This window comes from Micropterus dolomieu, linkage group LG22 (assembly GCF_021292245.1).
Source record: "Micropterus dolomieu isolate WLL.071019.BEF.003 ecotype Adirondacks linkage group LG22, ASM2129224v1, whole genome shotgun sequence".
In the NCBI taxonomy this organism is placed as follows: domain Eukaryota; kingdom Metazoa; phylum Chordata; class Actinopteri; order Centrarchiformes; family Centrarchidae; genus Micropterus; species Micropterus dolomieu.
In genome coordinates, this window is record NC_060171.1 from 1,842,815 (window position 1) to 1,869,012 (window position 26,198).

Below are 26,198 nucleotides of genomic sequence, written 5' to 3' on the forward strand. Positions count from 1 at the left end.
ATCACATCAGTCCAGTTCTGAGGTCTTTACATTGGCTTCCTGTATGTCAAAGAATTGATTTCAAAATCCTGCTGTTAGTTTATAAAGCACTAAATGGTTTAGGGCCAAAATACATTTCCGATCTTCTGCTTCGTTATGAACCATCCAGACCTCTCAGGTCGTCTGGGATCAGGTCTGCTTTCTGTCCCCAGAGTCAAAACTAAACAAGGAGAAGCAGCGTTCAGTTATTATGCTCCGTATATCTGGAACAAACTCCCAGATAACTGCAGGTCTGCTGAAACTGTCAGTTCTTTTAAATTAAGACTGAAGACTTTTCTTTTTACCATTGCTTTTAATTAAATATTTAAGATTTTTCTTTTTACTGCACTGTAACTTTTACTGTCCTGTTTTCTTTTTCTTTGTTTTTAGCTTTTTATTATTTTCCATTTAACTCTTTTAACCCTGATTGTAACACTGTAACTTTTATTATATTTCATGTTGCTTTTAAACTTTTACATATTTCCCTGTTGCTTTTATGTTTTATGTAAAGCACTTTGAATGACCTTGTTGTTAAACTGTGCTATACAAATAAACCTGCCTTGCCTTAATCTCATATTCTGTGCAGCTTCTCCAGTTTCCAAAGTTAAAGGACTTATTGTTGTATGTATGTATGTATTGCTGTTATTGGTTCTGCTGAGATTGTCCCTCACAAGATCCCGTCCCAAAGCGACCTCACTGGAATTGATGGAGGAGGAAACAGTAAAAATACATTTAATTTAATAAACTTTATTTATACAGCAGATCAAGAGGAAATCTTTAATAATAATAATTGATGAATAAATTAATATTTTCTCTCTGTGTGTTACGTTTGTTCGTTAAGACGTGTAAATTATGAACCACATCTTTAAAGGTATAACGTGTGGGTTTAGTTCCCTTTGTACAGAGTCAGGCTAGCAGTTTCCCCCCGTTTCCAGTCTTTATGCTAAGCTAAGCTAACAGGCTGCTGGTTTAGCATACAGACACGAGAGCATGATTTGTCCAACTTTCACTGAGGCACCTAAGAGCCGTCTAGTAACTCCTGACCTTGTTGATGAGGCCATCTGCAGACAGGAAGAAACTGTTCTTGGCCTGAGGTTCTGGTCTTGATGGACCGCAGCTTCCTGCCAGAGGAGAAGTTGTCCACAGTCTTTCCTGCTCGCCTCAGAGGCCTGGAGGTCCTGCAGCGATGGTAGATCGCAGCCGATCACCTTCTCTGCAGAGCGACTCATACGCTGCAGCCTGCGTACCAGATGGTGATGGGAGAAGGAAGGGGAGGACGATGATGGCGGCGCAGAAGAAGAAGCTCATGTTTAGGTCCCACTTGGGGTCCTGGGTGATGATGGCGCCCAGGAAGAGGAAGTGTGATGGGGTTAGGGCGTGGCCTCGACCATCTCCACTGTCTTCAGAGCTCCAGGTAGATCTGACTTCACCGGATCACCAGATGGTCGATCTCCCACCTGTAGGCGGACTCATCCCCTACGCAGATGAGCCCAATGAGGGCGGCGTCGTCTGCAAACTTCAGGAGTCTGTCTGGCAGCTGGAGGTGCAGCTGTTGGTGTCCAGGTGCCAGATGTGTCTAGCCACAAGTTCCTGTGAACAGCCAGATATCAGACTGTGAGGTTCTTGTATTGTGCCGATATCTAAAGCTCAGGCACATCGAACCGCCTGAACCTGTTCACGTTTCCTCATCCCGTGGTGTCCAGCAGCCTAACGTTCCTATAAACACGTGTGTCGTCCGTTGCCAGACGCTCTGGACACACAGTTCAGACTACCTGTCCGTTCAGCTGAAGCACATTTTAATAAATAACACAGTTCCAACACAAGACTCGGTTCTTCTTTCATCCTGTTTATGAAGCTAAATAAAAGGTGCCCCCCACATATACAGAAAAACACTCTTTATTAGAGCACAATACAAAACATCATACAGGAAATCTCAAATATAAGGCACGCTTGTGAGACTTCTTTCCCTCCTATAGACAACACTGCAAAAATTATTCTGCAGGTGCGCTGAGACTCTCTTACACCCAAAATTAAATCAAACTGCTGCTGACCTGCCAGAGACGGGGAGCTCAGACCTGAAACTGCAGGAAACATCAGCAGCTGAAGACTCACTAACAAATCCCTCCTGCCGAAAATAAAACCCCAAGTCCATTAAATAACTGCAGTGCTTCAACACAGTACAAAAGGCAAATATTATTTTCACGTTCAAAAACAGAGCATTGTAACAGCTGACTTCATAATAGATGTGAGGACACGGTAACATTAAATAAGATCTGTAGTACAGTACAGTCCTCTCTAACAGGCAGCTACACTTCATCTTCAGGTGTTATTGAGACGTCCACGCGCTGCCTGTTTATCTGCCGACATGACAGGGACAGAAGCTCCGCCTCATCCTGAGCATGCATGTGGTGAAAACTGGGTTCAATCTGAATGTCAAAGTGAAACAGATCCTCTTTGAGGCGACTTCCACACAGCTGAGCTTTCAGCTGAATGCTAACATGCTGATATTTAGTGTTCACCGTCAGATGGCTATGTCTTTAAGTTCTGCAGATATCTGGTCAGAAACTAAAATGGAGGACAGACAGACGAGACGTGTTTCCACCAAGTTTAGCTCGGTGTTTAACCGACATTTGTTTTGACCTGCAAAATAACACGATCTGTTCTTCCTGAGCAGAGAAACCGCTGTTCAGTGACCACATGTTTGATATCCACCAAACACCTCAACATAAACCCCGTTCTCTGAGCAGCGAGTCGTCCCGCCCTGTCGGAGACGCTGCCTCATGCTGACTGAAGCAGAGAGGAGACGGGGGTTCGCTCCTGGTCCTGGTCCTGGTCCTCCATGATGGCCCGCAGAGCCTCCAGACCCTCCACAGTCACAGTCAGACTGCCGACCACCTCGCTGCTGTCCTCCACATCAAACACTGTAGACACACACACAGACACCGGGTGTGTTTAAGGCTTTTATATCGGACTCGTGACCTCAGCATCTGACCCCACGAGTTGAGACACTGTTAGAGGGTTAAGACGTGGTGTTAGTGTTCAGGCTAAGGCTGAAAATAGGTCTCTTGATAAAATCTTTTGGAATCTATAATTATCAGGATAAATGTCAAATCATTATTTCTTTCAGGTTTAAAGGCTGATTTCTGCTCCTGACTGAAAGTTAATGTGGTTTTAAAATTTTCTTTCAGGTCAAAATAAACTCTTGATGCCAAACAGTGGATCACTTCACAAATCTGAGGCAGATCATTTCAACAAATATGCACAAGTAAAATCTGTCGCTTTTCCTCAACAAAATTAATATCTTAGTAGAAAAATTAAAGTAATGATTTGTTTTTATCTTGATTAAAATAAATAAAATTTAACATTTATTAAAACATTTATTATTTTGATATTGAGGAAAATTATATCAAAATAATTGTTGTTGTTTTTAAATATAATTTTATTGGACAGGGAGGGGAGATGAGAGGCGAGGACTCAGCCTTTTAAATGGGGTGAACGCGGAAGTCCCTGAAACCTGCATTCTATAAAACGGCCAGCAGGGGGCGACTCTTCCAGCTCTGTTAGAAACATTTTGCCGTTATTTCTACTTGTCAGCTGATTTATTCCCTCAGTAAACACTTTCCTGATGAGTTTATGGTCTCAGTCGCTGGTTTCAAGTCTTCTTCAACACAGCATGATGTTCATTTAGTAAATTATGGTCCCATTTATTTTAAAATAGACCACAAACCAGAGTATGTTTCAGGGCGGGATTATCTATGATTGACAAGTCATATAGGGGAAATAGGGGAAGAAACGTGTGTGTGTGTGTGTGTGTGTGTGTGTGTGTGTGTGTGTGTGTGTGTGCGCTGACCCTTCAGGCTGGTCTCGGTCAGGTCTTGTTGCGTCTCCAGGATTTCGGGGATCCTGAGGTAGGCCACTCCCACGTCCTCGCACTCCCTCTCCTGCTCCTCTTCCTCCGGAGGTTCGCTCACCACCGTGAACCGGATTCTGCCCAACAACCACATTTATCATCAGTAATCTTTATTAATACTGTCAATAATCACTTACTAATGAATTTTTTAGGCCTTTTCAACCGTTATTCATGACAGGACGGCTCAACAGAGACAGGAAATGTGGGAGAGAGAGAGGGGACGACTTGCAGGAAAGGACAGCGGGTCGGACTCGAACCCGGGTCGCTGCGGCAAGGTCCTAGCCTTTCGTACACGGGACGCTGGGAGGCGAGCACTAGCGATGAGCTAGCATGCCCCCTTTGAAGACTTATTTTGACTTGAGAAATGTTGAGTTACTCTGAAGTTTTGAATAGTAATATTTTTTTAATAAATATAAATTGCATTTATGTTTAAGGTGTCACGTGGAGGCAGAAATCTCAGAGCCAAATAAAACTGCATGACGAGATAGTGACAGTTCATATAATAACATCAACAACAACATATAATAAAATTTCATTGTCTCAGCTCAGTAAACATTTACAAACTGGTAGAATTCATTAGAGGTGATTTCCAGCTGCGGTTCTGAGATCACCTCTGAATCCCACCAGAACGTCTGTCTCCGGCTGTCTCCACGAGGAAAAACAACAACGCTGTGTTCTCCACCCACCTCTCCATGTCGGGGTTTCTGCCCTGCAGGACTCCCCTCAGCAGCCGCCGCCTCGCGCCGTTGTTCTCTGCGTCCACGGGAACGACTGAGGGCAGAACCACAAACACTTAGAACACAGAAAACAACGAGTTCTGCTTCTCAGGATCATAATGTTAATTAATATTTCACCATGAAACTGTTTGTGTTCAGACGTGTGCCAGCAGCCCAGTGAGGATCAGGTGTCTGCAGAGTCCCAGCTCCGTGTTGTTACCATGTTCTGCTCTCGGAGAGAAGCTCTTACAGAACGACCAGATGAGGAAAGAGGAGTTTAAAACTAAAAGTCTTGTTCGCTCCTCTTGGCTTCACTACGCTTTTTGTTTTTCATCTGTTGTTTCCGGCTTTATTCCTGAAACTCATGTTTCCTCTGACAGAAATACAGTCATTGGAAAAGGAAGACGGGGTTTTTGGATTCATGAGCAGCCGACCAGCCAGAGGAGAGAAAAGGGAGCCGGGATTGGAGCCATATTGGGCCAGCGTGGACATAAATCGCACCTATAAAGCTTTCCCTTATTTTCTGTCATGTCTTTAATGTCCGCCACAGCCTCTTTTTCCTCCCGTGTTCCCCTCAGTTTCTTCTGCAGCTGCGGAATAGACAACCGGCTTCCTGTTTACACCGGCACGCACATGCTCAGTGTACGTGAACGGTCACGTGATGTGCCTTTTCAGACATTTCAATACAGACGGAGATCAATTCTGATACGCAGCTAAAACGCTGCTGTGGATGGAGATCGTTCTCAACCACACAGTCAGTTAATTTTCTTCTAACGTGATATTAAAGCCAAAGAAAACAGCATTAATCCGTCCTGTTCCAAATGATACAGCTCAGAAACTCCAGTTCAGGTTCCCCGGTTGTCAGTGTGATTTAAAAAACAAAATTGTTGGGATTTTCACAAAACTTTACACCCTCGCCGTGTGCAGGTCCTTACCTTTGCTGTAGTTGAAGTTGATGCTCTTGCCCCGGGGGGGTTTGGGTAGAGACAGCGGGGTTTCCTCCGTGGGCAGATCCAGGAGGGAGTACTCCACAAACAGACGCACCACGCTGCCGTCCCTCGCCACCCGAGACTCCGGCCTCAAGCTCAGGGACAGAATTTCCACCCGCACTCGCTCGGAGGTCTGAGGAGCAGCACAGGGACACGGGTTAGTTCAGTTATAGCACGCCATGCTGTGGAGAAACCGCTGTTCAGCTACTTCTGTGACCTTCGAATGACCATTGAATAAAATGCAGAGCAGCCCTCAGTCATTCTGTTGAGTCGACTACTGGAACGGTGTCTTTACAGGCCTCCCTATAAAATCCATCAGACAGAACGCTGCTGCTCGAGTCCTCACGAAGTCTTTACACTGACTTCCTGTCTGCCAGAGAACTGGTTTTGAAATCCTGCTGTTGGTTTATAAAGCACTGAATGGTTTAGGACCACAATACATTTCTGATCTTCTGCTTCGTTATGAACCATCCGGACCTCTCAGGTCATCTGGGAGCAGGTCAGTTTTTCCCAGAAACCTGCAGGTCTGCTAAAACTGGCAGTTCTTATAAATCATCAATTAAGACTTTACCTCTGCCTTTAATTAAATCAAATTTAAAGCTGTAGATCAATATCGTACACTTTACTGTGAGTTTTACTGTTTTTAGTTCCAATTTCATTTCTCCATTTCTTTTAGATTGATAACTTACACTGCACTGTAACTTTAACGGTCCTGTTACAGCAGCTAGAAGAGGTGGAAAAGGGTGATTTTTATTTTCTCTTTAACTCTGTATTTCCCTGTTACTTTTTTTATTTTATGTAAAGCACTTTGAATGATCTTGTTGTCGAAATGTGCTATACAAATAAACCTGACTTGCCTTCAGATCTGTTTCTCCTGTAGATCAACGTTTCTCATGTAATATTGAGGAGGAAACCTATGTAAAAGTAACAATAAACAATAAAATAATCATCCTTTATATTTTTATAGCCTCTTTCACGGGAACCAAGGGTGCTTTACACATAATTACAGAGACAGAACAACAAAAAGTCATTCCGGATTGAATGCCTTTGTGAAGAGGTGGGTTTTATAGGAGGTTTTTGAAAGTGTCCAGCTCTGTGGGGATGAGTTCCAGAGGGTGGGTGCTGCGATGCTGAAGGCTCTGTCCCCAAAAGTCCGAAGTCTGGTGTGGGGGACAGAGAGCAGGCCTCACAGCTGAGTTCTGGACATATCGCAGCCTGTCCAGGACCTTGCTGGTACAGGACACCATTGCAGTAGTCCAAGCGGGAAGTGATGACGGCATGGAAGAGTGAGTCTGAGAGTCAAGGTCGAAGTCTGGAGATGTTTTTGAGGTGGTAGAAGGCAGATTTGGTAATGAGTTTGACATGTGACTGGAATGAGAGGGTGGAGTCCAAAATGACACCAAGGTTGCGGACTTCTTGGGATGGGGAGATGGAGCAGCCATCCACTTTGAGGAGTAGATCAGCTACCCTCAGGAGCAGCGGCTTGGGAGGCACCACCATTACCTCCGTTTTGCTGCTGTTTAGTTTGAGTAGGTGAGATGACATCCAGGTTTTTATTTCATTCAGACAGTTAACAAGTGACAGAGGGGGAAGCGGAGTGGATGGTTTGGTGCTGATATACAGTTGTGTGTCATCAGCATAACAGTGGAAGCTGAGACCGTGGCAGTGGATTATCTGGCCAAGGGAAGCATGGTAATGGTGAAAAGGAGGGGTCCAAGCACAGGGCCTTGGGGCACACCTTGTTTGACTAGTAAATTAAATCAAGTCGCAGAGTACCATTTGACATCTGGAAACAAATACAGTGGAAAGACTTTCAGCTGTCTACACGTTTACTGCCAAAAAGCATACTATCTAAGGTACACCTGTTTGGCAAGAAACAGGCTACATGAAGAAGAAAGCAGGGAACGTTTTTATGATCTTACATAGACACAGAGAAAAACTGAAAGGCCACTACCTTTGTTTTTGTTGTTCACTGAAGACATTTGGGTTTCAGATCAAAAGATGAGACAAGAGTTCAGAATTTCAGCTCTCATTTCCTGGTATTACAAACCACCCTTTATTTGAACCCACCCATTTTTCAAGTGAGCACAACTATTGGAACATGCGACTGACTGATTTGTTGATGTTTCTGGTTGCCTTTTAGGCTGATTGTCCAAACATTAATAGCTCTACATGACTAGTCTAAGTTTTCATCCTTGGTTCAAACCTATAAAGACTGCATTTCCTGTTAAAGAGGATAAAGCAACATGAAGACCAGAGAGCTGTCTGTGGGAGAAAAGCAAGCCATCGTCAAGCTGAGAAAATCGACCAGAGCCATTGGACAAACATTGTGCACAGCAAGCACAACAATTAGGAACGTCCTGAAAAAGAAACTACTGGTGCACTGAGCAACAGACGTCCAACAGGTCGGCCAAGGAAATCTACAGTAGTTGATGACAGAAATATGGTGAGAGCTGTGAAGAAAACCCCCAAAACATCAGGAAGTGACATCACCAGTGACCTCCACAGTGCAGGGTGAAGGTATCACAATCCACTGTTGGAAGAAGACTCAGAGAGCAGAAATATAGAGGCCGCACCACAAGATGCAAACCACTCATCAGCAGCAAGAATCACAAGGCCAGAGTGAAATTTGCAAAGCGGTACAGAGATGAGCCGCAAAAGTCCTGGAACACAATCTGATGGACGGATGAGACCAAGATTAATCTGTAGCAAAGTGATGGAAAGGCCAAAGTGTGGAGAAAGAAAGGAACTGCTGATGATCCAGAGCGTACAAGCTCATCTGTGAAGCACGGTGGAGGTGATGTCACGGCCTGGGCTGCATGGCTGCTTCTGGAACAGGCTCATTAATATTTATTGATGATGGAACTGATGATGGTCGCAGCAGAATGAAGTCAGAAGTGTTTACAGAGAAATGCACTGAAACTAATGGGGAGGAAGTTTATCATGCAGCAGGACAACAAGCCAACCGACCAACAGTTTGGTGATGTCGATGGGTCGCAGGCTTGAGGCAGTTATTGCAAGTAAGGGTTACGCCACCAAATATTAAATGTTATTTACTTTAAGATGATTTGTTCCTTTGCTTTTGCTCACCTATGAAGGCTGTGGTCTAATACAAAGGTATGTCTTGAGTTGTTTAACACATCTAGAAATTCTGAACTCTTGTCTCATCTTTTGATCTTAAACCCAAATGTCTTCAGTGAACAACAAAAACAAAGGAAGTGGCCTCACTGTTCCAATACTTTAGGAGGGGACTGTAGGTTTCAGCAGTGAAGCAGTCACCAGTTGGCCATGTGGTTTGCGTGGCTTTAGTTTGGTGGGGGTTATGTTGGGAACGGAAAAGGAGTCGCCCTTTAGACATTATTCCTGAAGGCGGAGTGAAAATGTCTTTGGCAAACCTGGTCAGTTACATCTCTATAAGGTTTTGGAATAGGCTAATTGTAAAATACTTGTAAAATAAACCAATTCGAGTAGCTCTAGGATTCCTGGGATATCACCAGGTTTCCAGATCCTGACAAGGAGGATATACAGTATCTCTCCTTAACTAATTAACTCAACTCCACCTTCATTTCTTGTATCTTTGTTATCTATAATCCCATGTAATCACCATATTGACTTATCATATTTTTTTTACATATTACTATTTTTGTATGCATAATAAAATCATTGAAATTAAGAAAGCATCCCTGCTGAGTCATGATTCAGTCTTCCCTCCTCTTTGTGTCTCTGTTTGGGGAAGTAACCTTTTTAAATGTGGCTCCTTTTCACCTCGATGATAAATGAATTAATTTTACTTCAGTAATAAACTCCTGGACTTTAATAGCTCCTGTGTTTCAGACGCTTTTCTGCTTATGTTCAAAATTTCTGCACGTTCAGAATCTCTCCCACATATCTCTGTGTTCTCTGACACGTCCAGAGAAAATTATAATCTTCCTAACGTCAGAAAAATATAGAACAAGACTGACATCATCATTTAATGAGAATACATGATATTTTAAAAGTCTTCCGACCCTAGACTCTGCTGTGCATTACGTTATTGCTCCGCTGGTAGTTTCACTTTTAGACCGTTTGGAACCTAACTGAAACACTTGTGATCAGGCAGAAATCTCACCACTAATGTTCACTTCAGCGGCTCTGATAAAGTGCAGCTCACAGTCCCGAACAGAGCAAGGCTGCTCTTCAGCTTTTAAATGTTTATATTTCAAAACTCTACCAGCTGCGTTACCCCTCGTCGTCACAACTGTCAGGACTCAAAGCGCGAGAGTGGGTTCACTCGATTACTGTCCCGGCGTAAGCTGGTGTCGCATCAGCTGGGCGGAGATGATTCAGTTATTAGTTTTTCACTGTGTGAGGAAATTGGTGAGTGGCGTGAAAGCGTGTGGAAAATATCAACTGAGTGAGTCTGATGCACACCCCTACTAGTTATCACGATGACATGATGAAAATGTCTGTTACGTCACGTTGTAGCCTGGAGGTCATGTCGCCCGGTAGTCAGGTCTCTCGCTCATGAACGATTCTAAATAAATGTAAACGTAAACGGCGGCCCCCCTATAAAACCGAAGGACATGTACTGTATAGATAATAACCCCAGCACCACCCCAGAGTATGAATGTGGTCATGGTTGGCACTTCTTAAACAAATGCTCGTCTTATGTCTTCTCACTGAATTCATTTAATAAATCTCCAATTAGTTCACTAATCTAAATTTAAAAACAAAGACGCTCTCCTTTAAGCTTCTCTAATGTGAAAACATGCCGGCTTCCTGCCAGTGTGGTAAATTAAATTTAAATTACTTACTTTTGGGCCGATAAATAAAACATTTTTTATCTATTTCTAACGTTCTAATAATAATTGGCAGGTTCATCAATAATGAAAATAATTGCTTGTTTGTCCGTCTCCTGTATAACGCCGGGCTTCAGCTGGACGTGTTAACAAACAGACAGAAACAACATACACAGAATAAAATCGAACTGAACCACAACAAAAACAAAACACCTTCACAAATCTCTCCACAGTCAAAACACGAGTGCAGCTGAGTTTTCCAGAGCTGGAGATCAGCTCCGCTGTGCGCTCCCAGGATGCAACAGTCCTCCCCGTGTACTCCCTGCACAGCGACTATACCCTCAGATCTGCGCAAGGTAAATGGACTCACTGACCTTCCTCCCCGTGGCCGGTCCATGAACAATGCAGTCATCGCTGTCGGACTGAGTCGATTCACTCTGATCCTCTTTGGCCGCTGGAGCCTCCTCAACATCTGCACGGGTCCGGACGGCGAGCAGGAGGGGAGGAAAAAACAACAACAGGAGTGAGTTAAACAATGGTGTGTTCTTTAAGAAGGAAATATAAAGTTGCAGCATCACAATGTTGACATGTTGAGTAGGCCGTGTCTCCGAGGGCCGTCATTAACATTTATGAAGCCCGCTCTAAAGATTATTGGCAGCCAAATTCAATATTAATGTCTGTTCTGCTCAGGAAGCATTGTTAGAAAGCAAACAAACACAAAATAAAACATTAGCACCTTAAAGACAGAGCGCAGGGCTCAGAACACCGGCAGGCTGCGAGAGTTAAAAACACTGTTTTGTGTCCACAGTGTGAAGCAAAATATAACAAGTGTGAACCAGAAGACCAACAAACAGCTGAAAAACATTTCAGTTACTCTTCTTCTTTTTGTTTACTAACCTTTATTTTCTTTAAAGTAAAAGAATTGCATACAAATGTACATAAATAAATAAATATGGTAATACAATATATATTTATATTTGACGTACTGCACATAATGTCTCAAGTGTGACCTCTATGATTGATAAACAGGTGGTGGTCCAGTTCATTACATTTACTCATGTAATGTTAACATACAAGCATCAACAAAGCATGAGAATGTGTGCTGTGAGATGCTTTATGTCTGTATTTTGTGTTGTCTTGTAAAGCTGCAGAACGGACAGAGTCCAAAACAAATTTCCTTATCTCAAGCATCAAATACAGCACGAGATCTACAACTGACAATACATTCGTAGTAAGAGCAGCGATAAATACTAGTAAGATCTAATAGCACATATGGCAGTGGGGGTGGTAGAAGGAAAGGAAGGTGTTTTTTAACTCAGTGACGGCTCTTGGAAAGAAGCACTGTGTGTTCTCGGGGCTCTGTAGCGCCTCCCAGAAGACAACAACAGCATAACATTCATTTACATTTATCTGACGCTTTTCTCCAAAGCGACTTACAATTGCTCTACATGTCAGAGGTCGCACGCCTCTGGAGCAACGAGGGTTAAGCGTCTTGCTCAGGGATACAATGGTGAATGGGTCACAGTGGGGAATTAAACCCGGGTTTCTCACATCAAAGGCATGTGTCTTATCCACTGCTCCATCACCACCCACTCAGGAGGAAACATGTATTAACCCAACAACGCTGACAGCCTACATCCAGAAGGATTTGAGCGCAGGACAGTCCCACGTTTGTTCAGATCACGATCAATACTTCCTCACCTTCTGTGATTTCCTCAGAGATCTCAGAGTCGTCGGAGCAGGACTGAGAGCTTGTTGGCAGCAGCTGTCCTTCAGAGAAGTGAGACTCTTCTTCCTCTTCCTCCGCGGCGCACTGAGGAGTCGCTTCTGACGCAACCTGCAAATACAAAATACTCAGTGTGTGATCACTGATGGATCAGCTGTAATTAAAAGAAAAACAACTGTTTATTTGGCACAGACTTTAATCAGTGCAGTCAGACAGCTGAGTGACTTTGGATTTGATGAGTAAAAATTATTCTGGGCTTCTTGTTTCTGTCTTGTTTCCTTTTGTGCGGTTTCCCCTGATGTAGAGTTACAGCCTACATTTGATCAACACGCTGCCGAAACTCCTATTTCTCTAATTCACATTTATTTTAAGTGGCTCCACGTCTTTCATTATCAATCCTCTAATCCCACCTGAAAGAGAGTGTCCACAGAAAGCTGTTCATGTTATTATTTACAGGTGAGGTGAAGAATCTTATTTGCAGTTACAGATATCTGGTTTGACTATAAGTTTACCTGTACGACAGGTGAGGACGCCGTCTCTCTGGGACCTGGAGAGGTCTTGTCCTCGACCTGACAAGAACACAAACATTAAAACCGATTTTTCTGGTTGAAAATGATTTCCACTCATACCTACTGCAGGTTCCTCAGTCTCAGGTTAAAGCCTCTGTACGAAGGTTCTTTAAAATGAATAAAAACACGCACGCCGTTTCCATTCAGCACGTGGTCATTTTGTGTTCCCGGATGTAGATTCTGCAGTAATATCTGGTAACGCTGTCAAAACTTATACACAGTTCTGCTTGTAGCAATGTGGTCGTTTCTGTCTCCTCACAGCAGGGGGTGAAGTCCGGCTGTTTAGAGAGGGACTCTTCATTCTTCATATGTGAGCATTTAGACTTACGCCTTGGTGTCTGCGTCGCTCTGCAGTTACACTGTCAAAATGCTAGTTAGCGATGAGGTTTCTGTGTTCCACTGTGATGACTTCCCCCTACTGAGCCGGCCAACTTCCTATTAACCCTCCGCTAACTTGAATGGGGGTAAAACGATAAGCGTGCGGCTTTCTAAATCTTCCGAATGTTATTGGACAGAATGGATCAAATTCTGAAAGTTAAACGAGGCGCGTGGGTTGTGATGCTCAAAAGATTGTTTTCACCGCTGCTTCTTTCACAATGTAAGTTAACGGGTAAATGTCTTGTTTGGACACTAGTAAAACTGATTTCAGCACTTCCTGTTTGGAGGAAATGCGACGCCACCAAACCAACCAATCACAGTTCTTGTGATCTGCGTCGGCATGATGTGTAGTTACATTTTTTTTGGGAAGGCTACGGCGTAGATTCGACACAGAAGTATAAACTGGCCTTCGGTCTGGTTCTGCTCTTTTAGAAACACAGAAAGTAAGACATGCATGAGGCACAATCTCACCTGGTCATTCGCAGCTGTGGGATCTACAAACGTGACCTTTTTGGCCATCATTCCCTCTTTTGTCTTCTGTCTGAGCTTTGGCAGCGGTGCCTGATGGTGAGAACACATCACTGATTGTAAACACAAATGAGTAAATGTAAAACATTCAGATTAAGGAATATAGTTTGCAGGAATGCACCTTTACAGGTAATTTCAGATGCCAACATATTAAAACTGTGCATTAGTGTAGTAGAGCACTTTTTGATGGTCTTGGTCGAGTCATATTTGTACTCTGCCTTGTCTCGGACACTGAGGACTTTATTTCAAGACCATAACTTTGGGAATATCAATAAATTGCTTTTGCATCGTCTAATTTATTTGTTAACATCCAAACTTTGATTGGATGTAAAACGTACTGCTTCAAATCCAACCAATAACCCTAATTAAAAATGTTTTGTTCCCGTTACATTCATTCATTTAGCTGACGCTTTTATCCAAAGCGACTTACAGCTGCTATACATGTCAGAGGTCGCACGCCTCTGGAGCAACGAGGGGTTAAGTGTCTCGCCCAGGGACACAGTGGAGGATTGAACCCGAGTCTCTCACACCACAGGCATGTGTCTTATCCACCGTGACATCACCACCTCCGTTAACGACTGTCCCCACGATGGTTGGCTAAGCTTGGAAAAGGAGTGCTGGATAAAGATGTTGGTTTCAGCTCTAGGTGTCTGTATGTGGGTGTTTTAACGGGAATGTGGATTTTTTAGATCAATGTGAAAAGTACCTATGATCTCGTTTCCTGAAAGTCTCGGTCTCGTCTCAGTCTCGATAAACTCGGTCTTGACTACAACACTACTGTGCACTTTGAATAAGGAATTGCACGGACGTAACTCTGTGGGTATTCTGACCTTAGAGCTGACGGCTGCGACCTCAGGCAGAGAGGAGGAGAGATGGAAAAGGTCTTTGGCTTCCTCCTCTTCCTCCACACTGTGCTGTTCCTGCTTTGGCTCAGCCGTTAACTTCTCTTTTGGGATGAACTCTGGCTCCTCCGCAGACATGACGCAGCCTGGTGGAGGGAGGTAAGGGGACTTCCACTGCAGCGCCACTGTAATATGGCCGGCGGGGAGTCCAGAGGGATCGGTCAGCTCAAACGCACCTGAAGGACAAACAAGAGAAATGGAACAAAACACTGAAAGAAGGAGGAGACAAAGACTAGACAGGGCCTCAATAATAAAATATTCACACCGAGCCGACGATGAGTCTGCAGAGTTCAGTTCAGTTTTCTTATGAGTGAGAAAGTCCTTAACCTCTGGGTCAGATTCTCAGAGATGAGTCTCTGTCCTCGTTATGAGAAGACAGATCCAGAGATTCTTCAGTTTGTGAGTGCAGCATTAAAAACCAGTGAAATGGAGCCACATTCAGCTGTTTCGTCATGTATTCCCGACTATTATGAACAGCAGAGAAGGTGAATTACGGCAGTTAGGTCAATCCATCACGTCTATATAAAGTCAGAGACAGAAATAAGATTTGGTTTGACTTTCTGTGGCTCGAACATCTGTCGTTTCTTTCACAGCAGACGTCTTATCACAGTTCGTCAGCATCTCAGTGTAACACAGCATTAACGTCACCGTCTCACACAAACAGACGTGGGCGTATTAACGGCCAGACATTTTAGCATTTTGCTTAGAAACACAGAGGGAGCTGTTGGACACGATGGCCTTGGAAGTTAGTGGACGTGGCCTTGGGTGCGAGCAGAGCGATTGTAACTATTTGTTGATTAATCTGCCAATTATTGTCTCCGTTAATCTCATCAAGGTTTGGTCCATAAGACATCAAAAAAACTGATCAATCCCAGACTCCAAGATGACTTCTTCAAATGTCGTGCTGTCTCCAGCCAACATATTTAACTTACTATAACAAGAAAAGCAGCACATTATCAAATAGCTGCTGATTAATCTAAATGAATAAATGTAAATGTAAATAAACTCTCCTGACTTCAGGAGAACTGTTGAGCTGTCCTAACTTTTACTTTTCCACCAGGTAGAGTTTGCTAACTCCTTTAATCCACATGGCTGCTCTTTAATCGCTTTTACAAGATCACTAAAATGTCAACAGGCGGAGCTTATTAACTGATCTACCGATGTGTTTGATGACAAAACCCTCGTTAGTAGGAAGGCTGTAGGCGATGTGACGCTGGATAATGTCTCGTTAGGTAACATGATGGAACAAAAGCATCCTGACGCAAGTCTCTGATAGGAGGAGACAAGAAATACATGAAAAACACGATGACGTCAGCTTTTGTTATTATTAGTGTTATTTTACCTCCATTATTAACTTTCCCGAGCAGAGTACGGGTTTCTGCCGGGGTCAGTGAGGGAGCACAGGAGGAGCCACCAGCTCTGGACACAACAGCTGCCTTTCTCTTCGTATCGTATTTTGTTTTTGACAGCATGGACGCCGGATATGCGGCGGAGACTGTGTCCGCTGTGTGTGTGTCCCACTCTCTCTCTTTACTCTCCCCAACACCTCTGAGTCATCTGACTTGAAGTTCAGTGAAAGTTGCTGTTTCTGCTCCATTTTTCAGTTTATGTTTCATTAAAAAAAAAACAGCGACTAAAAGCCGTTTAGCTCGGCGAGATGAGAAAAGTGGCGTCGGTTGCTAGGTAACAGACATAAAAGTTGATAACCGATAATTGGATTGAGTATTTAGGATTTCCTAACCTGAGATAAGACAGGTTAGGTTCCTACAAGTTAGTTAGGATTTGCTTCTGTAAAATCTTAGACTCTTCCTGTCTTAACTTAAGACTTAAGATAGGGACTTCCTGTAACACGGCCCCCGAACTCGACGGAGACCCGGCAGGTTTTATCCCATTTATCCTGATAATTATCAATATCAAATGATGTGAGGTATTTTACCGTGATAACATTTATCGGCCGGGTCGGTTTTAGTCACAGTGACCTTCCTGAAAAGTGGTGGGGACGTGAAGGGCTCAGTTTAGGGGTGTGACGATACACTGAACTCACAAAAACAAGATGAGATAGAGAAAGACACCTAAACTGCTGAGATATATGAATGGGGGGGTCTGGTGGGCCTCCCCCAGAAGCATTTGAAGCATTTAACACTTCCTGCGTTCTGGAGAAATTTTCTGCACCAATTTATGGAGGAAATATCTTTATTTATAGGCTTTAAAGGGAAACACAAATCTCAGGTTTTTACATTCAAAATATAAAAATATAATACAACGCATGCATATTTATTTTTTCTATATTTACATGGCATTGGATGTTTTGTTTTTGTGCAAATAAACTATTGTCAAGGTTGTTTATCAGAACATTTTTAACAAATCATGCTTTCAGAAAGTGTTGGGGACAAAATCAGCTAATTAAAAAAGTGGCCCCCGGCGTCCCCGGTGTAAATGACACCTACGCCGGCGTCAGAGCGTCCGTCAGGACACACGGTGCGGGTGGAGGAAGCCCGTCTCGGACTGAGCGGAGCTGAGGTCCTGATGTTTGTCAGGTGTAGCTCTGGACTCACTGTGCTCGTGTTTCAGGTGGCCGCGTCACTCACTTCCTGTCACCACCTTGGCTGTGTAATTACTACCCCCCCCCCCCCCCCCCCCCCCCCCCCCCCCCCCCCCCCCCCCCCCCCGCTCTGCTCTCATTACCACCCGAGTGACAGGAACTGACAACAGCGGAGGAATAAATATAATCAGCATCGCCGCACAGCGCCGAGCCTCACGCCCCATTGATCATTATCAGATGGGCTCTCTCTGCTTCGAGCCTTCACATCAATACATTATTAATGCGTGTGTCCTTACATCCAGAGGAGGCTGTGATTTTATTTGTACAGCCGTTAATAATAAGCGGAGGGAGTAAAGATTCAGCAGCAGCTTGTGCAGGAGGAAGAGTTAGAAGTTCATTACAGCTCAGAAAACAAACAGAACCAGGAGCTGTCACAGGAAACACTAATGAAATGCTTGATTTGTTTGTTTTCTCTCCAGACACACCTCAAATGTCACATCCGGCCAAACACCGGCTTCCCGTTAGCGGGGCTAATTAACTTTGCAACTGTCAAGCTAGCCGCGGCTAACGAAAGTGACAGCGAGAAGCGGCGGAGCTGAAGGCTGCTAATAACTCAAGAGGCTAACAATGGCTGACACCGGCCCCTCACGGAGGCCGGGGAGAAAAAAGGGACATCAAATCGAGTTATCTCTCTCTCCGCGGGAAAAAAAACAAGAAGGAAAGGGGGGGGGGGCAATCTCATGATGCTGGGTTATTGGCAGTGGCGAGCACGGCTTTGTTCCCGCTGTTTGAGCCGCCGGTAAAGAGGCCGTGAGTGACTCTCCCTCTAATGATGAATAGTGGCCTGGCGAGGCAGAGGAAGATTACTCCCCAGAGAGCCCCGGGAGCCCGCCGCCGTGATTTATGACATATCTATCTGTCTTCTGTCACTCGGGCCCCGGCAGAGTGAAGGAGGAGGGATTATGCGGCGATAATTGTCGATCACGGCTGAGATTTAGCGCTGCGCGAGGGCCGTCCTCATAACGGAGGCGCTCAGAGGCCTCGCATCTTAAATGAGGAGCCCGCGTTATAGACGTGCTGACTCCTCAAATGAGAGTATTATTGTTGTCTGACGGAGGTTACGTCCACCGGCGTGGGGCGGCGTGTACATGAGGCCGGACTGTTCACTTCTATCAGACGTGTAAATGATATTCTGCAGGTGTTAAGTGCTCAGGGCTTTTACAGGTGAGGCTGGAAGCTAAATAAATTCAGAGGAGAAACTCAGCGTCTCTGTTTCTTCAGATTTACGTTGGACACCTTTGTGGTGCAGCTGATTGTGAACCAGCTTTGACATGAACAATGAACATCTTGCATAGCCGTGCTTGTTTATATTTAAAGAACAGTAAATCAGTCTCAGCATAGTAGGAAGTTGGAAACAGGAGTCGGGGTCCTTTAGTCTTTAGTTGAGAACCTATCTATCTTCTCTTATTAACTTTATTAAAACATTTAATTGAAACTACAATCTGTGTTGTCAGGACATTTATTGTCCCGAAAGTCTGAACAGAACTATCAAAGGAAGCTTTTAGGTTTTCTGCACTAGCTGCATGAAACAACCTACAAACTGATCTTAAACTTAAAAACACAGAAACCCTGAAGGATTTTAAAAGCTCTGGTGAAGTCTATTGAGTCCAGGTCGTCTGTGTTTTTAAGTGTTTTTATCCGATCATTCTATTGTTACCCAATTCTACGTGTTTTTACGTTACTTTAATGTTGAAATCTTGTGCTGCTGCTATTCTTGGTCAGGTCTTGGCCTTGTCTCAATGGGACAAACCTGGTTACATAAAGGTTAAACATCCAGTGCCGGAAAGTGTTAATTGGTGTGCTTGAAATGACTGCAGCTGAATTTCTTGACTTGATAAGACAAACGTGAGCTGCAGGCGACTGCAGGGGTGGGGAGTGAAAAACGGGCGACATGACGCCCTTTTGCCAGCGTACTATTCAGGCAAAAGGTCCCACTTTGTGCAGACGGAGAAAAGCAACTGCGGTTGCTGCAACAAGGTTTTAATGTCATGTGACATGGTGACGTTTTGCAGCAGCAGCGAAAGTCAGTGACACAATTTCTAACCAGAATGCATCACGTTAAATCAGCACTGCGAAACTCCGCATGAAGTCGAACGCACCAAACGTAACGTGGCTGGAATCGAAGGTGAGGAGGTCGGGAGGTGGATGCACCAAATGTCCGGCCACTGAAATTAATCCGCCGAAAATAGCAAACAAAGCACTTTTGGTGTTCAGCCCAATATGTCAAAAGAACGAATAAATTTAACCAAACAGTCACGTTGACATGTCGGCAGTGTGGAAGCATTTTAAAGTGTTCTGCTGAACTGTCTCCCAGCAGTTTCTGTCTCTCGTCTGTGAGAAGGAGATTAAACTAGCCGCACCTAAATGTGGAGTGCACACGTATTCCAGCCTTTACGGTAAGTGAAGCGGCCCAGAGCGAGCTGACAGGCAGGTTAGAGACTTTATCCTGTCAGTTTGTCTCTTTAGTATGAAGAGAGGCTGTGAAGTCTTCATGTTACGCCGGATGAGAACCACATACAACATTATTTATCAAACCGGGTCGGACTGGATGGATTTAGCGCGACGAGGAAATATGTGACAACGTCCGGTTTTCAAAATAAGGCGTCTGTACAGGATGGAAATAAGATTAATTGGATTATATTCACAGAAAGTATAAAACATATTAAATGTGTCCATTAAAAGTAAATGGACTCATGTAATTTACTCTACCGGACCCCCCCACCATAGTCTCTGCACATCCTGCAGGAAACACTGAGGAAAAAGCTCATTTTGACTGTTTAATTTATGCAGTGGTAAAAAAAACGCTGTGAGTGAATGTAATCTGTGGTTTTGCAGAATGTCAGACGCTGAGGTTAATCTGACCCACTGTTGACCAAATATCAGCTGTGATGCACACTGCTGTTGTTTGTCAAACAGGAAACAAGAAGAAGAGATTTAACCCTTTTGTTTGGGCATTTCAGCGTGGACAGAGCCGAAGACGTTTCAGCGTTTTCAACATTTAGCCAGCTTAGCGTCGACACGGTCAAAGAACAGCAGCTTCGGTGTTAAACTGCAACAAGAGAGAAATCTTCCTACAGGAAAATCATCTAACACAAATATCAAATGAGGCTTAAAGATGTAACGTGGGTTTATTTAATATCGCTGACATGAAAATCCCTGCACCTGCTGGTCTCTCTCTTCACCCACAGTTTTACAGAGTCGCCTTTTAAAAGACATCTGAATGGCTACAAGGAGAAACCACAGAGATTAAAACTGAGAGTTTAGACACGTCTCCTGAGGAAATGACATTATTGTATTTCTCTACTGCTCTTATTTTCATATTTACATGTAAGTGTGTCTTTTTAAATGTTATATGTGGTGCAGGTCTGTTGCTGCAGGTCTGTAGGTCGTCTCAGTGGGATTCAACGCAGTTAATTCAGAGTTTTGCAGCAAAAAGCTAAATAAAAAGTTTAAAAAAACAAATCCTGGAACAATAATCTCATCTCAGCTCCTAAATGAAGCAATCAAAAGTTGACAGAATAAGAACATTAGTCTTAGTAAAGCGCTCCATTGATTCCTGCAGCCTCGTGGATATCTGAGCAGTTTGAGTGGCTGCCAGGGCGAGAGACACCGGGACAGACAGGAGGAGGGAGAGAGAGAGCGGGATCCCGGCACCTGGCAATGTGCCTGATTAGAAGGAGCGCAGTGAAGTGGAAAACTCATTAAACAATGTATAAGCCTCTTAATCAAATCAATAGCCAAAGTAACTCCAAACTGATAGCTCTTATCAAAGCTCGAGCAAAGCTGCAGCCGTCTCGCATTTTAATTACGAGGAGAAAACCAGAGCTGGGATTTAAGAGCGCAACAAACAAGAAACGAAGATGTTTGTCTCCTCAGTGAAGAGGAGAAATTAATAGTTCTTATTCCAAAACAAGACGGACGTCCACCAGCAGACACTAATAATGTCCAAATGAATGTGTGGTGTGAAAGTCAAACAGCAGAACGGGTTACAGCGAGAAGCAACAACGCTGCCCGTGGAAATAACAGATCATCTCTATTTGTTGAAAGGGTCAGTTCATGCAAATTACAGACAAACACATAGAAGATATGATTTTTAAATGTTTTGAGCACCAGAAACAAACTCTGTTACGGGCTTTCCCCACAGAGTTGTACTGAGCGTGTGACTGAGTGGCGTGTCTCTGGCTGCGTTCACTCTGCAGGCCGTAAGGCGGATGAATAACACGCCAGTTTCTGAAGTCATTTAGCGTGGTATTCCACGCCGTTTAGACCGCATTGACTTTTATTGTGCAGAAACTGCACGCCATTGTACGCCTACTGTAAAATCTGCGTGAATGGGATATAAATAACCATGAAAGTCCGACACTAAGGTGGCGGGATGGATGTTAAGTTGGTTCCTGACCCAGCAGACCGGCGTTCGGCTCTTGAGTGACGTTACCATGTTACGTTAAGTTACCATGCTACATCGTTGCTAATTTACGTAGGTACATAGCGTTAGCTACATAGCGTTAGCTACGTTAAAGTTTAAGTAGCTAGCTAGGTAACGAAGCTAGCATTGACCCCCTCCCCCGATGTACTTACTGCTCACCTTAACCATCATTAATTAAATGTGCATGTCGACCGGTTAACCCTACAGCTGTGCAGATAGGGTTAACCTCCTTTGTGTTGGGTTGGGTCTGTAGGGACTGGACAGCGGGAAATGACACCCGAAAACCTTAAAATGCTTTGACATGACTCGCCGAACTGTCCTTAAAAGTGGCGTGCTATTTATACGCCATTCCATGATATCACGTTGCAAAATTTTTGCTTCTGTCAGTTTTTTTGATTTCAAGTTTTTTTGCCGCTATTATTACCACACTTTCATAAACAATCTTGAATAATATGTATGAACATTAGTATTTGTCTGTTTTATATTGTCACCTGCAGATTGAAGCATTTGTTTTTATGTAAAAGTTCAACCGCTCAAACTACCTGCCTATTCTGCCAAATCTGAAATGGAAAAGATCAGATTCCATGAGACTCATGTTTCCATCAACATTTCTTTATGCTCATTTTGAAGTATCACATTACAAAAGGTTGATGGAAACGGCAAAAAATCGGGGGAAAAACGTAATTTCGCAAAAACGTAATTTCGCAAAAATGTTTTTACGCTCGCTTGAGGTGTTTTTTTGTCGAAAAACTGTTAATGCGCTAAACGGGAGATGGAAACACTTTTGCCGAATAAGTTCTGACGTAGCGAACTTGTAACTCACGTCCGACGCTGTCGCCGTCTTGCCGGTGCTATAATGTTGTTTTTTTTGGGTGATAAATTCAAAGTATCTGTTTTATGAACGTTTAGAGAGGTTCATATTTAATTACACTCGGCAGAACTAGCATTCCTTGACATTCAGCAAAAAAGTGGTGATAAGCTCGTTTGATCAGTGTGCAGAGCAAAGTGTCTGAAAAGGTGGATGCATAACTCTGCAGAACACCTCTTTTCTCAGCAAAATGAGCGTTACCAGATCGGCAGGTGCGCAGTCCGGCATCTGTTATTCCCATAATGCACGGCGACATGGCTGGTAGCAACTTGCCCGAAACACATTACTGACGACCTCACTTCATTTTTCTACGACCATCAGGTTCATGCGACTGGTTTTGTTTCTGGTTTGGGACTCAGACGTCTTGTTTATTACCGCCACGTGTAACGTCAACTACTGACGTAACTACGCTCGCCGTAGCCTGGTTTATTCGCTCCAAACCAGCTGATGGAAACACACAGATTTCGCATTTACTATTTTTTTTTTTTGGCGACATTTCAAAAGACCGCTTAAAAAAATAGTTTGATGGAAACACGACTAATGTGTTAGAAACAAATCAGAGTGACATACGAGCAGATAAAAATCGCCGCCTGAGAGGTGCATATCCGAACATCTCGGCAGGTAAAGTGGCGGGAGCTGATCCTTTAAATGACGTCACTGAACCTTTCTGTGATGCTGCTGCTGTTTGTGACCCAGTTGTTATTCTCACTGTGTGTGTGTGAGTGTGTGTTGATGGACTGGGGAACTGGTGCAGGTAATTAACTCTCTGAATGTGCAGATGTTTTCTCAGGACACACACACACACACACACAGGCAGCATCTGCCTAAGCGCCTTCCTCGACACGTAGAAGCTCAATCTTTTCCACTTGACAAGCGGCGGGGCGGGCGGAGCCGTTTAGTGGCAGCTGGTTCAGCGTGGCCGGCGGTCGATGGGCTGGAAAGCCCTGTGTGCTTTAATTAATTGAGGGGAGATTACATGGTCTTCCAACCATGTAGTTTGTCATCAGAACCCATTACAGATTGATATTAGACGCCTCTCCGCGGTGTCAACAGCAATTTGGAGGACAGCTAAAGTTGAGAGGGTGTGAAAGTTTTGTGGCGAGATGTTCTGGGGCAATTAAAGTCCGCATACAAACGGGCTGATTGGTATTACCAGCAGGGGTATTAATAGCTGCTGAAGCACATGCAGGAGGCACAATGAGCTAATTCAGAATGTTCACATTCAGACTGTTTATGTTGCTGCAAATGTGGTTTATATCTGACAGAGGAGCTGTCAGATATAAAGTTTTTATTCCGTGAAATGTGAGGTGGAAATGAACAAATATAGAAGTGAGATTTAGTGAAGGAAGAATAACAGAAAAGTAATCCAGCTGGGGGCCAGTGTCTGGCAGGTAAAAATCTATTTTATGCCATAACAAAATGCATTTAAAGTCGAAATTACATAAAAAAGGACAAATACTACCCGTAACTATTCCAATTTCTTAGAACAGTTTCCCTTGTTAGCGAATATGCTAATGTTATTCAAATCCAGCTATTGTAATATATATTTTATTGTGAAATCCTCTATTAACAAACGTTTACGTCCTGGTGATGTGGTGTGTTGTCAGGGCTTAATAATAAAACCAGTGGCTCCTATTAAAGCTCTGGAAATGCATTTTAATTACAAGTAGAAATCCAAGGCTGGGATTTAAGAAGGCTGAAAACAAAAACAGGAGATGAGGACGTTTGTCTCCTCGGTGAAATTAAAAGTTTGTGTTCCAAAACAAGACAGACGTCCAAATAAATCTGTCTGCAGCTAATCCCTCATCCTGCTGGACCGGCCTAACATGTTAGTGCAAAGGTAAAATACTATATTTATATTTATATAAATATTTATACTATGACTTGACTATTTATTGAGAGATGTGCATCCATATTGCCCAGTCTGCCCGCTAAGCAGCATTTAAATAGTGAATGTGAATCCCCTTCTTTCCATCTTGCATTAGTCCAGAGTTGTAACTAAACCTTGACTGAGAAAAAGATTTTAAAATGATGTGCGACAATAAGGAGTGGCATCACCTCCTGTCTGGACTGGTCCCACTAATGTTGCTGCTGGGATGCGCCAGTTTCATTTCCTGCACGCTCGACTGCGTTATATTTTCCGAGCTGCAGTTTATAAACACAGTTTCCTGTTGGCATTAATCGCGCGTAACACATAGTTGCATTTCACTTCAACCTTGTTCCGACATATTCAGGGTGCGAATTATATACAGTGATAACCGGGGGGGTCAACTTTTTTTCAAGGTCCAAAAGACAACCCGGCACAGCGCAGGCGCGTAAACTCCCAGTCTGTAGATGATGATAAATCAAATTCATTACACCAGCTCCTGGGTGCCCTGCACCACATGACAACTTCTGTAGTCAGAGGTCACCAAGTATTCAGACCCACAACAGCCGACCATCATGACCGCTGAAACCAGACCCACACAGTGTTGATACAGAACTAATGACACGTAAAATACAGGCTGCGTTATTATCTCTAATTCCTCATTTCTATCATTCTCATCAAGTTAAAGTTTCAACTTCTTTCCTCTTGGTTATGTTGACTGTGAATGATGTAATCTGCGTCCAGTAAAGCAGCAGTCAGACACTGGATTTTTAAAGAGTTAAAACAAATGTTGCCATGTCTATTGTGAAAGGACTCACAAAAGACTTCAAATGAAAAAATAAACTATATGTTGATGTAAAAATGTATCTCTAAAATAACTGCTCATGCCTAAACACCAGTGTTAGCTGACAATTACATAAAATATAAAATGATATAGTTATAATGAAATGACAGGGTGGGCTCTCAGCTAGCTAACATCAGATAGCTCACTTTCAGTAAAAGAAATGCTAATTACGAATGAATGAAGGTGGGAAAGTTAAGTGTGTTGAAGCAGCTGGATAGTTAACCTGCAGCGTCTCCGCCAGCGTGTGATGCACCAGACTGGAGCAGCTGCAAACGATGTGAACGGACAAGATGTTCAACTAACGTCAATGTTGGGAAATGGTACGGTCCATTCTAGGGGTGTCCGGAAAATATATTTACAATTACAGGTAAGAAAGACCCCCCTGAACTGTTGGTTTAGCCTCTTTTGGGGGGTCCAAGCCTTAACTAGGGGGGTCAGACCCCCCCAGTTCCCCCCCGTAATTCAGGCCATGGGTCTACTGTGACCTGCTGACATCAGACATGTTCACCTGACTGAAGTCACTCTCGTGGAGTTTATTTCTCTTCTTGTGCAGGACAGTCCCTCTTCATCCTCTCATCAACGCTTTTTTGGCCACGTTTCACAACGTTAACTTGTAGTTTTTATTTTTAAACCGTGTAACCAGAAGTTGTGTATTTATTGTTGCTGACTTGGCCGCGGATGCCTACGCGTCCAAAAAAACGCCGCAGAGGGGTCTGTCTGATACGGTCCAGATTTAAACCATAATGGGAGCAGCAATCAAAGAAATCAGATCTGGGTAACAAATCGGAATTAAGAATTGAGGCCTGCAGAGACAGGAAACACAAGGAGAGAAAAAGGGCGGCAACAAGCGTCGCTTACGTTCGTGCATCAGAGATCACCGAACTGGTCGTTACTCAGAAATTGTAATATATTACTAGTTTCTTATTACTCCTTAAAAAAGTAATATTATTACGTTACTTATTACTGGGTGATAAAAGTAACTAGTTACGTCACTATATTACTTTCCAGTGTTTCCCACAGAATGACATCACAAGAGAGAGAGAGCGAGCGAGGAGGCGCCGCACGCATGCTTCTCAA

At 43.6% G+C, this 26,198-nt stretch overlaps 1 protein-coding gene across 1 annotated transcript; it reads right to left on the reverse strand.

Annotated features, from left to right (window-relative positions):
• Positions 1–1,898: 1,898 nt before the first annotated feature.
• Positions 1,899–14,708, reverse strand: LOC123962495 (protein fantom-like). Its single transcript, XM_046038652.1, has 9 exons — positions 14,443–14,708; positions 13,556–13,645; positions 12,650–12,706; positions 12,113–12,248; positions 10,786–10,883; positions 5,580–5,766; positions 4,615–4,699; positions 3,869–4,005; positions 1,899–2,939 (listed from the first exon to the last, which is right to left on the reverse strand). The coding sequence occupies exons 1-9, from the start codon at positions 14,590–14,592 to the stop codon at positions 2,797–2,799; spliced, it is 1,083 nt and encodes a 360-aa protein (XP_045894608.1). The 5' UTR covers positions 14,593–14,708; the 3' UTR covers positions 1,899–2,796.
• Positions 14,709–26,198: the final 11,490 nt, after the last annotated feature.